We start from the raw sequence: 12,479 nt of genomic DNA, 5'->3' as shown, positions 1-12,479 counted from the left end.
CTAGTGAATAAGATTTCAAGAGACCATAAAGGCGTTGAACTTTGGAGTGTTTTTTGAGGACCGTTCTCTTCACATACTTTGATATTGTGAGAGGTGTTTACAGTAAATGTCTTCTTATAAATAGAACAAATTTGCTAAGGTCACATAAAATGGTTTTGAATGGATGTGAGTTTTCAAAACTGCTGAGGAAATGAGATATCCTACAACATTTTAGTTTCCTCTAATGAATATGCTTATATTAAACCAATTCAGGGAGTTATTTCCTTGCAATATTTTTCTTTGGCCACACGATGGCAGGATAGACAACCTATTGTGTGGGAAGTACTAATTGCTTGAGTACATATAAAGTGATCATAATTTTATCATTAATATATTTCATGGTTTTTCTGAAGCACTTAGTGTTGGCCAGGCACCATGCTGGGGTAGTTACAAGCCAATCAGGTTGGACACAGTCTCTGTTCCACATGGAGTCCATGGTCCTATTCCCCATTCCACAGATGATATAACATAGGCATAGAGAAGTTAAGTGACTTGTCAAGGCAAGTGGTGGTCAGAATTAGAACTCAGGTCCTTCTGGCTCCCAGGCCTGTGCTCTATCCACTAGGGCATGGTGCTTCTTTGTCATCTTGGGTTGGTTAAGGAAAAATGCACTCATCCTTTTCCTTTGCAAATAGTGGGGCATATTAACACTGAAAAATATAGCTCTTTACAGTGGCTAAAGGGCTTGGGGCCCATTTTGTCCTCACTGCCCCACCCCTGAACATCATACTTTTCCCACTCAGAAGCCAGTGATGGGGGAGGAATGAGGGGAAGGGGATGAAGAGGGAAGGGTTTCAGCATGGCAGTATAATAATTATAATAATAACTGTGGTATTTGTTAAGCAGTAACTCTGTGCAGCACTTTTCTATTTGATCTGAACCTCCTGCCCCTGACAACAGGATGGACGAGATAAACCCAGCCTGCTTCAAAGCATTTCTAACGGTGAAAACATGGCATGGTCAGCTTCAGTGCAGCACTAAGCCATCAAATTGGGCAATAAACCAAACGTAGTTCATGTAAAATATCAGTGCTGACACAGGCATGTCCATATAGATTTCTTCAGTCATAACCTGCCGAGTTTAGTTCCCCAACAGGCAAGTGACATAAAGGACACTCCCACCTAACTGTGTGCTGGAAAACACTTTGGAGATGCTTAGGCTATTTAATGACTCATAATTGGATAAGGAACTCTAGAACAGAATGGAATTATACACTTTTGTTTTCTTTTTTGGGATGGCATGGGGAGATTTACTGGTAAAGCTATTAGTAATAACCTGTCAGGGTATTAGTAATAACCTGTCCTGGGGATATGAATTACTGGTATCTTCAAAAGCAACTTTTATAATGAGCTTTTTGTCAGAATTTTTTTTTTAATCTAGAGAAGCAGCATGGCCTAGTGGAAAGAGCATGGGCCTGGTAATCAGAAGACCTGGGTTTTAATCCCTGCTCCTCCAATTATGTTTAGGGTGACCTTGAGCAAGTTGCTTAACTTTTGTGCCTCAGTTTCCTCATCTGTAAAATGATGATTCCATACCTGTTTTCCCTCCTACTTAGACTGAGCTCCATGCAGTCCAGGAACTGCATCTGACCTGATTAACTTGTATCTACCCTAGAGCTTAGAACAGAGGTCGACACCTAAAATGCACTTAAATACCATATAAGAAACGTGTCACTTAAAGATAAAACCATCTCAGAGACTATTAATAAAATGAAAAATTCCCAAATTCAGATATCAGATTAGTAATTCTAATATAGACATGAAAGAATACTAGATAATGAATATCCATGTTGAAAAGAAATATCTACATTTAAATAATAAATATTCCTCCAATGACATACAAATATTAAGAAGTGTCATTACCATCATTAATGGTTCATCCAGCTCAGTTAATATTGAATCCAACAGTTACAGCAGGTGACTTAGTACAATGCTCAAGCACTTAGTACAGTGTTTAATAAATGATTGATTGCTCTCCTTGGCATCATTTGTAATAGTTATGTTTTATCATCTTATAATCCTAACTTTACTATGTGCGTTTCTACTTTGCATCTGGTAGCCCATGAAATACATCTAAAAAGAAAAAACCTCCAACTTTAAAAAATTCTTTTGCAGCTTTTTCCTTATATGATCAAAGTTCCTTTTTTAGAATGTAGTGCCTTAGAGTGAATGATTTGGAGGCCTCCCTCTCCAGTGAGAAAGCTAAATTTAAAATTATTCATTATTGCAGAGTGGCTCTACCACATACATCATCAGCCTTGTTGTCCACTAATCCCCTACTTGATCTCTAGTACTAGTTTTCTAGAAAGTAATCAGTAATGCTATGCAAACACCTCATCTCCAACTTCTCTGAGGATCATCTCCCACTTTAACTAACTGCTCTAATTATATTACTTCCCTAACATTGTCTACCCTTTCCTCATTATTTTCAAGTGGTCTCTTTAGCAGTCCTACTCTATTTTTGTTAAGTTCACTGTTTCTTACTCCTTTAAGATTTCCAGACAAGAAGTTGATATTGTCAGCTGTCTCCTCACAGTCTGTCACCCATTTTTGTCTTTATTGTTTTTAGCCTGGCAGCTCCCAATCTGTCACTGAGTTTATTGAGCACCCCTGAGTGTAGAACACAGTACTAAGCACTGAGGATAATGTAATAGATGTAGGAGACATGATACCTGCCTTCAAGGAGTTCAATCTGAAATGGGTACAGACACAATTCACAGGAGGAAGACATGCTTCAGTAGCAGAGGATGGTAAACAATATGTGCAAGAGAAGTTTGTGAGTGCTAAATGAATAAGGCATTAGCTCTTCCTAAACCAGCAATTATGAGTTTGTCTCATCTGGAATGCAAGCAATTTTTTCCTTCTAAGCTGTAAACCTGTTGTGGGCAGGGAGCGTGTCTACCAACTCTGTTATATTGTACATTCCCAAGCGCTTACTACAGTACTCTGCCCACAATGGAGGGTTCAACAAATACAACTGATTGATTGTTAAAGTGCTGAGGTGGTACAAAGATACTGAGATGAGAACTGACTGGTTGCAACGTGGGAAGAAGGGAAATTAAGCAGGGACAGCTTCTGAGAGGTTGCGGAATTTCAGAAGGACTTAAAGAAAGGGAGAGCTGTGGTCTGACAGAGTTGAAGGGAGACCTGGTTCCAGCCAGGAAGGATGTAAACCAGAGGCTGGAGGTGAATAAGTTAAAAACAACATACTGTATTTAAGCACTTGGGAAAGTATATGACCATTGTTTTAGGAGGAAGCTAAATCTGACTTGGTGTGTTGTAGGAGGTCCAGTTGGTCTGTCTCCAGGTGGCAGCCCCTTTTCATTCAGTAGAAGCAGCATGGCTCAGTGGCCTGGGAGTCAGAAGGTCATGAGATCTAATACCAGCTCTTCACTTGTCTGCTTTGTAACCTTGGGCAAGTTGCTTTGCTTCTCCATGCCTCAGTTCCCTCATTTGTAAAATGGGGATTAATACTGTAAACCCAATATGGGATGGGGCTGTATTCAACCTGGTTATCTTGTATCTTCCCAAGTGCTTAGAACAGTGCTCAGCACATAGTAAACACTTAACAAATACCATTATTATTATTAGGAAATGAGAGTGAAAGGGGGAAATGACTTGATGGTGCCATAAAACCAATGTTCAGGAGTTTGATAGGAATGGATAACATTGAAAGGGTTTTTTTTTAATTTGGCAGATTTGGCAGAAGGACATTTTAGGAAGATGACAACCATCAGAGTGAAGTCTAGATGGAAAGGTGACCAGAAAGACCACAGATAAAGACCACTAATACAATGATCTAGCTGAGATATGACAAGCACCTCCAACAGGGTGGGAGCTATTTAGATAGAAGGGGATTATCAGAATCATCAAGCATTCCAAATTACTCTATATTTTTTTATCTTATATCAGCAAAGAAATATTGGCATATTTTGGTTCTGTTTTCACCCATTTCCACCTTGCCCAAGTAATAAAATGTTTCATTTGCCCTCTTCGTTTACCTCTAATGCTCTGTTTGTTCGTTTTTCTCTCTACAATCTCTCAGCCGCTCCTTGCTATTCATTTAATAACCTCTGGAATTTTGCAAATCAGGTTTTTGTGCTTTTTTGTATTCACTAGCTTTCTCCCAACTTTAAAAACATAATTATAGCTGTTAAAAATTCATGATTTAACTTAGAGCTGTATTATTGTATACCATTAAAAGCATTTGATTGCTTACTGTGTGCAGTGGACAATCTTAAGCACTTGGGAAAGTACAATACAAGAAACAATTCCCACCCTTATGGAAACTAGAGCTAAAGATACTAAGTATCCAAAGCAGTTATGAAATTAATGTCTCCCACCAGCAAACTAGTAGTGCCATATCGGCTCCACTAGCTCTGAGCCAAACTAAGCAAGATTAAAATCAGGATTTAAGGACAAATTGAAAGTTCACAATCCAGAATACTAAAAACATTTACCATTGGTTTAAAAGCACCAAGTCAGCTCACCTCCTCCTAATTTACCTTGCTGATTTCCTGCAAAGCAACCTACACACTTTGTACTTCTAACACCAGTTTACTCACTGTTTCTCAGTCTTGAGTATCTCATTGCTGACCCCTTGCCAGCATCCTTTGTCTTAGAAGTCCCACCCCCTTCATTTCAACAGACCACCACTTTCTCACTTTCAAAGCCTTATTAAAATCACATCTCTTCCAAGAGGTCTTCCCCAGTTAAGCCCTTTTTTCCCCTCCTCACCCTCCTTTCTCCATCTCCTACACACTTGATATTTGCCCCCTCTCAGCCCTACATTTACACATCTGTACATATCTGTAATTCATCTTATTGTCCATCTTCCTCTCTGGACTCAGCTTCTTGAATGCAGAGGATTGTCTACCAACTGTTGGATTGTACTCTTCTAAGCACTTAGTACAGTGCTTTGCATACAGTATGCACTCATACCACTGATTGAATACTAAAAGAGATATTTCTAGCTATCTACAGCCCCTAAAGTTCTGAAGTGTAAGCTCAAGGTGGGCAGGGAACATGCCAAACAACTCGTGGTTTGTACTGTCCCAAGTCCTCAGTACAGTACTCTGCCCACAGTAAGCACTCAACAAATCCTATTGATTGATTGATGGTTCCACAGCCAATATAGAGGCATTTAGGATTATAAGGTCATGAGGTTGTTCCAGGCTTGACTCTTTGACAAACACTGACAAACTGGGTTTAGAGTCAAATCTCCTGGAAATTACACTCACAACTAAATTAACTCATACTAACCTTCCTTTGTTACCCCCAGTGTAGCATAGAGAGAACGAGGCATACACTACCAAGTGCACATTGATGTGGTTGAAAGTCAGTTACAGGAGTAGGGCTTACAACAACAATCCCAACCTACACCAAAAACTGAAAAACTTCCCTAGCTCAGCTCCACCCATCAAGAAGATAGAATCCTCCCCCAGAATATTCCAAATGACCCAGGAGGAGGAAGGTGGGTAAGGGGGTGGATTTGCCTTCAATGAACTTGTCACAAAAGCATCTTGAATTCTAATTTTGATTATAAGGAGTACCTGCATAGTAACTTTTTAAGTGTGACTATGAAATTAAAATGACTTTTGAAGTGTTATTTTTCCTATTAGGTGTTTCATGAAAGTGTAAACTAGTTTTTTGGTTTGTTTTTTTTTCTTTGCTTGTTTGGTTGGTTGGTTGGTTTTTTTAAATGCATAAGACCCAGAGAAAGATTTAAAATTGGCCAGTCCCTGGCTGGGCCAAAGAGATCCTTAGGAACAGCAGGCTGACCTGAACCCATACAGATTAAGTTTGTAGAGAAATGAGCCTGAAGGTGTTTGGGTTTCAGCATAAATTATTTTGTGCACTGAAAGTGAGAGTCAGTAACTCTAAAATTCAGGGGTGCTTAGTTCATCAGTATGCAGTGCAGAAAGTGGTATTCTTACAATTTACTACCATTCTCTATGCCTGCCCTGGATTTCACAGATTTTCAGTTATAGTTCTTTTCTGAACACTGTGTACATATGCATATGATTTATATTGACTTATTATTTCTTACAATTGATTTCTGGGATCCGTATATAGATTACAGAAATTTTTTCCCATCAGTGTTAAGAGGAAAAACCATTTCTGGACATCGGGAAGCTTTTCTAGGAGTTTAGAAATAATTAATCCCAAGGATTCTAGGTGCTTTAAAAAAAAATCCATTTCCTACCTTCTTGGACCTGGATGCAAATTCTTCAATCCATACCCTTCCAAAACTAACACTTTTTAAAATCTTTTCTCGATTTTAGTTCAAGTTTACATGTGAAGGAAAATTTAACTGATTTTATTAAACTTAGTTTCATTCTTTTCCCCTGACAAGATTGTGCTGTCACAGATCTTATAAAAAGATAGTGATGTCATAATATATTGCATTCAGTCTACTAATCTCCAATGACATTCTAAGCTCCATGAAAAACAGTGTCCAGGTGTGGCGTCGACTCACAGCTAAAACATTCAACATGGATATTTATTTCAAAAACTTTTTACTATTCTCTGCCTGGATGAATTGTTATATCGCAGCAGGCAAACAGGGAACTTCTGAAGGTGTGTGACATTAAATTAAAATCTATAATTAAAAATCTATGTACAGGTATGTACAGCATCAGTAAGAGATTAGGAACATTGAAATTTAATACTTATCATAAGTTTTCTAGACTAGTTGAAAGGACCTTGGTCTGGAAATCAGGAGACCTGGGTTCTAGTTCCATTTCCATCTCTAACCATCTACATTGGGTCAAGACCTATCTACTCATTTTCTGCACTGCTTATCCCAGTGGAAACACAACTGGTAGGAATGGGAGAGTTTGAGAGGCACTCTAAGCCAGCCCGTAGCAATATAATCAATTCTTCTGCACAGGTTTTCAATCCTGAAATCTCAGGTCCAAGGCTCAGCTGTTGTTTCTCACAAGAGACTCTATCATTAATGGATTTTGAGATTTTTTTCTCAGCCCATAACTGATGTAGTCCTTGTTTCTTAAAGACCTAGTAGTTTTGTTTTTTTAAAATGGAATTTGTTAAGCAACTTGAATCAACCCTAGCGTAAATTCAAGTTTATATACCAGTATCACTATATGGGTAGCTATACCATATGGGGCTTACAGTTTGTTGGAGGGAGAGCAAATATTTAAATCCCATTTTATAGATGAGGCAGTTGAGGAACAGAAAAGGTAAGTGATTTAGGCTAGGGCATACAGAAGGTAATTAGTAGGGATTAGAAGTCAAGTCCTCTGACACCTAAGCTCTTTCTACTAGGTCACTCCGCTTCTCTTACCTTAGACTTATCTTGCCTTAGATGTATTTAACAAGGGTATTTATTGTGTCCAAGGCTAGGATCCAGCTAACTAAAGTTACCACTCACCTCCTGAAATCTTTTCCCAAAGCAGAAGTTGTAGATCTGGGAATTGCTGTAAATCTCAGAGGGCACCAGCTCTTCCTCATTCAAAGATTTCTGACCCATATTGACCCCTTCTCTCTTCTCCCCCTTCTCTCCTTCTACATCACAGCCTGCATATTCCGCTTGTCTGCTGCTAACCTTTTCACTTGTGCCTCATTCTTGCCTGTCCCTCTGTCAACCTCTGGCCTGGAGTACCCTCCCTCCTCAAATCTGCCAAATAATCACACTTCCCCCATTCAAAGCCCTACCAAAGGCTCACCTCCTCCAAGAGGCCTTCCCAGACTTAGCACCCCTTTTCCTCAGCTCTCTCTCCCCTCCCCATCGCCCCGACTCGCTCCTTTTGCTCTACCCTCGTTCCCAACATCACAGCACTTGTGTATATATCTGTGTACCTATAATTCTATTTATATTAATGCCTGTTTACTTGTTTTGATATGTATATATAACTGTAATTCTATTCGTTTGATCTATCCTTCCCTTCCCCACAGCACCGGTGCATATATATACATTTATTTATATTAATGCCTGTTTGTTTTGATGTGTATATATGTGTATATATATATCTATGATTTTATACCTTTGCTCTACCCTCCCCCACCCCACAGCACTTGTGTATAGATGTACATATCTATAATTCTATTTATATTAATGCCTGTTTACATCGTTTTGATGTCTGTCTCCAACCCTTCTAGACTGTGAGCCCGTTGTGGGCAGGGATCGTTTCTGTTGCTGAATTGTACTTTCCAAGTGCTTAGTACAGTGCTCTGCATACAGTAAGCAATCAATAAATACAATTGAATGAATGAATCCAGTAATGCAGACAGCTAAGCTGCTTTCCAAACCAATTTCAATCTGCAGTGGCTCATCGCTTAGATCAAGTGGCCTATACTTATTCTGTGCTGCCACTGTGAATCATCAGATGGGTGGCAGTGCTTTCAGTCGATTGTATTGAGTGCTTACTCTGTGCAGAGCACTGTACTAAGTACTTTCACCTGAGTCCATCCCAAACATGGGATAGGAGGAAGGCAAGGGAAAGGGGGACTTTCTCCCCATTGCCCATTTTTTATGCTTTAACATGTGGGAATGTTAGCCTAGTTCCTAAGAGGGCCTGCTTAATTGACTGGCTACTATATTTCCAGTGTACTGAGGGACTTCTCTAGATCAGCTTCTGGTTTTTAAGGAATGTTCAAAGAGGTGTATGGCTGGAAGAGTGAAGAAGAAAGGAGGGTATTTGGCTTGAATCCCAGGACAAATCCTGGGTATGAACATTAGTTTTCCTGAATCTCTGTTTCTTTTATCTTGGTTTATTGGGGCATATAGCTTATGCTCAGTAGACTGCCATAATAGTATTACTGATTTTGGGGTTTTTTAGCTTTAGCATTCAGTTATACAGAACTTCACCTCCCCTAGGTAAATATAAGCAAGATTATTCTGTTGTCTAATTCTATTTGGTGATCTATCTCTTTGACAGGGGTTTTGGGAAAAGGACCTGAAGACAGTGCGGTTATTAAGAGTGACTTAATCATTGCCATTATGAGTGTTCTTCTTTTGCTGGCGTTCATAACTATAGCCTGTTGCTGTTTCTTTCACTGCAAACTTGTGACTGACACTGTTCCCCAAAAAGTGTAAGTTTTGTAATTAGCATTAAAATGCTATTATTGTCCTGTGTGGTTCACCTGGGATTTGAGAATCAGAGTCTCTTCTCCACAAATCCAAGTCATTGATTTTGTAATCAATATTGAGTCTAGTGGAGCATAACTTTATAGAAATAGAGGCCTAGGTACTTTTTATTTGAATAATTAATTGGATAAAAAACACTAGGGGCAGGCTAGTCAGTGGATTTTTTTAATGTTAAATTGTTTTCCAGATAATCATTCTCTTAATTGTATTAATACTGGCTCTCTTATTGTATGAGTATCTCTTATTGTATCCAACACTTCAGCTCTCAGATACTGTGGTTGAAAAATTGAGTCAGACTAGAAATCCATTCTTCTTTCTATACTTGAGAAAAGAAATAGGCCAGATAGAAACTCTGCTGTACAAATATAGTATCAATGTGTTTGTTCTTGAAACTCTTACTTGCCTCTGACCCTTCTCAGTCTCTTAAACTGGCTCCTCCTCTCCCACCCACACTTTAACTCTGAAAGTCCTTCAAGGCTCAGTGTGAGCCCCCTTCTTGTCTCCATTACACCCACTTCCTTGGAGAACTCAGTCCCCCTTCAATTCTCATCTCTATACTGTAAGCTCATTGTGGTCAGGGAATGTGTCTGTTTATTCTGGCATTGTACTTTCCCAAGCATTTAGTACAGTGTGCTTACACAGTAAGCGCTTGATAAATATGATTGAGTGAATCTCTGTGCCAATAATTCCCAAATCTGCTGCTTCATCTCTGACCTCTCTCCTTATCTGCAATCTCACATTTCCTCCTGCCTTCATGACATCTCTATCTGGATGGCCCGTGGACACCTCATACTTAACATGCTCAAAACAGAACTTCTCATCTTCCCACTCAAACCCTGTCTTTCCCCTGACTCTACTATCTTTCACTGTAGACCTCACCAGTATCCTCTCTGTCTCACAAATCCATAATTTTGGCACAGGGAAGCATTATCACGCCCCCCCCCCCCCCATCCCCAAGACTGAGCTCGTTGTGGGCAGGGAATATCACTTTTTATTGTTGTACTTTCCCAGGCACTTAGGACAGTGCTCTGCCCACAGTAAGCACTTAATAAATATGATTCAATGAATATTGAAAAGGGCTTGGGTTTGAGAGTCAGAGGACTTGGGTTCTAATCCCTATTCTGCCATTTGTCTGCTTTGTGACCTTGGGCAAGTCATTCAACTTCTCCGTGCCTCAGTCTCCTCATCTATAAAACAGGGATTCAATACCTGATCTCCCTCCTACTTAGACTGAGAGACCCACTCTGGACAAGGGACTGTGTCAGACCTGATTAATTTGTGTCTACCCAGTGCTTAGAACAGTGTTCGACACATAGTAAATGCTTAACAAATACTGTTATTATTGTTATTATCTTCCTCATCTTTCTTATTCTACCCGCATATTCATTGTCACCAAATCCTATCAGTTCTTTCTTCACATCATTAAAAAGGCTTTCCTCTCCAACCTAGCAGCTACTACGCTGATCCAAGCACTTATATCCCACCTTGACTACTGTTTCCTGTCTCTACCCACGCCAGTCCATATTTCACTTGGCTGCCCAGCTCATTATTCTGAAAAACTGTTCAGACCACATCTCCCTACTCCTCAAGAACCTTCAAGGTTGTCCATCCACTTCTGGATCAAACACAAACTCTTTACCATTGGCTTTAAGGCATTGGATCAGCTTTCTTCCTCCTACCTGACCGCACCAATCCCTTACTTCACCCAACTTGCACACACCACTCCTCTAACACCAATCTGCTCTCCATACTCTGATTTCATCTATCCTGCCACTGACCCCTTGCTTACATCTTCTCTCAGTCCTGGAATTCCCTCCACCTTCATACCCCACAGCCTATCAGTCTCCCCACCTTGAAAGCAAGCACATCCCCTCAACCAGCTCTTCTCTGACTAAAGCCCTCATTTCTCCTACCCACCTTCCCCCCTATGTGGAATATGTACTTGGCTGTGTACCCCTTAAGCACTTTGCTGCTCATCCCAACCCCACAACACTTATGTAAATATCCTTAAGCTATACCATTTCCTTATTTTGTTATTTATTTTAATGCCTGTCTCCTCTTTAAACTGTAAACAATTTAGTTTACTGTGGGCAGGGATCTTGTCAAATGACTCCTAATTTTTACTCTCCCAAATACTTAGGACAGTGCTTTGCACACAGCATATCATTTATTAATTGATTAATTGATTGATTGCCCCCAAAGTGTAGGAATATTTTTCTCTAAAATGATTGGGCTGCTCCTTTTATATTTTTTTAAGTTTAAAGACTGACCATAGGTATTTGGTAAGGAGCAACTTTCAGTTATTCCTCTGATTTGAGTAATCAATCTATCTTATTGAGAACTTAAATGTGTCAGGAGCACTAAGTACTTGGGAGAGTACAATATGAGAGTTGGTAGAAATGTTCCCTGCTCACAGAGCTTACAGTCTGAGGTATGAGAAGGAAGTGTTTGGGAGGGGGGGAGGGGAGTATATTTGAAAAACTTAATGCTGAAGGTATTTGGTACTATTGTAAAATGGCAGTCCAGACAAACTTTAACAGGAAAACTCCAAAAAACAAAGAAGACCTATTCAGAGAGGAATGGAAAATTGTGGGTGTAGTAAACTGGACCTAAAAATTTGAATACATCTTAGGACAATTTTACAAGAAAGAACTTGTAAAGAAAATTTTACTACACTTAATTTTATTAATGGAGCAGGAAAAGTCTCCTGACATCCATCTCTCGTCACCTTAAGATCTGAATGCAGAAATTCTTTGGTGTTCTCAAGATGAAATGGTATTTTTCTTGCCTTAAGTTGTTTTAATTCAAACTTCTATATTTTTAGGACCACAAAGAAAGTAGTGCAGTCTATTGACACCAAGACTCTACCATATGGCAAAGAACAGTACACTGAACTTAAGTCAGAGTGTAAAGCTACGACCAAGCCTGTGCTCATCCATCTTTCTCAATCTGATAAGTCAAAAAAGCAAACTGCATCCCATTATAGTCACCATGATATTACAATGACTTTCTCCAACCCGCCTGCTGTCACTTGTGTAAAACAGTCTCTCTCTGATGATCGTTCAGATCCCGATTGTAGAATGGACCACTTAAAAAACCTTTTCAGCCAGTCAAAACATCCTTATTCCTTATTCCCTTGTGAGAGCTTTTTAGATGCCTCAGGTTATTATTGTTCAGCAAAGCTTGTAGATGATGGAAATCACACATATAATGAAGAAAATTCAGAAGAGGATGAAGAAACCATTTTTTGTCCCTCTGATACTCAAATTTTTATATCCCTCAACTCAGATTCTTCTGAAGATGATTAAGAAAAAAATGCCTCGATATGAAAA

The 12,479-nt window shown here is 39.4% G+C and overlaps 1 protein-coding gene across 2 annotated transcripts; it reads left to right on the top strand.

Annotated features, from left to right (window-relative positions):
• The first annotated feature begins 6,469 nt into the window (after nucleotides 1–6,469).
• LOC103170658 lies at nucleotides 6,470–12,479 on the top strand. Of its 2 annotated transcripts, none has more exons than XM_007669597.3 (3): nucleotides 6,470–6,617; nucleotides 8,939–9,092; nucleotides 11,972–12,479. In XM_007669597.3, exons 1-3 carry the CDS (start codon nucleotides 6,482–6,484, stop codon nucleotides 12,453–12,455), a joined length of 774 nt encoding a protein of 257 aa, XP_007667787.3. In that variant the 5' UTR covers nucleotides 6,470–6,481; the 3' UTR covers nucleotides 12,456–12,479. The 2 variants fall into 2 exon arrangements, with proteins under 2 accessions (XP_007667787.3, XP_028923756.1); XM_029067923.2 differs by having other exon boundaries at nucleotides 6,470–6,663.

This window comes from Ornithorhynchus anatinus, chromosome 6 (genome assembly GCF_004115215.2).
Source record: "Ornithorhynchus anatinus isolate Pmale09 chromosome 6, mOrnAna1.pri.v4, whole genome shotgun sequence".
In the NCBI taxonomy this organism is placed as follows: Eukaryota; Metazoa; Chordata; class Mammalia; order Monotremata; family Ornithorhynchidae; genus Ornithorhynchus; species Ornithorhynchus anatinus.
This window is presented reverse-complemented; position numbering and strand designations above follow the sequence as displayed.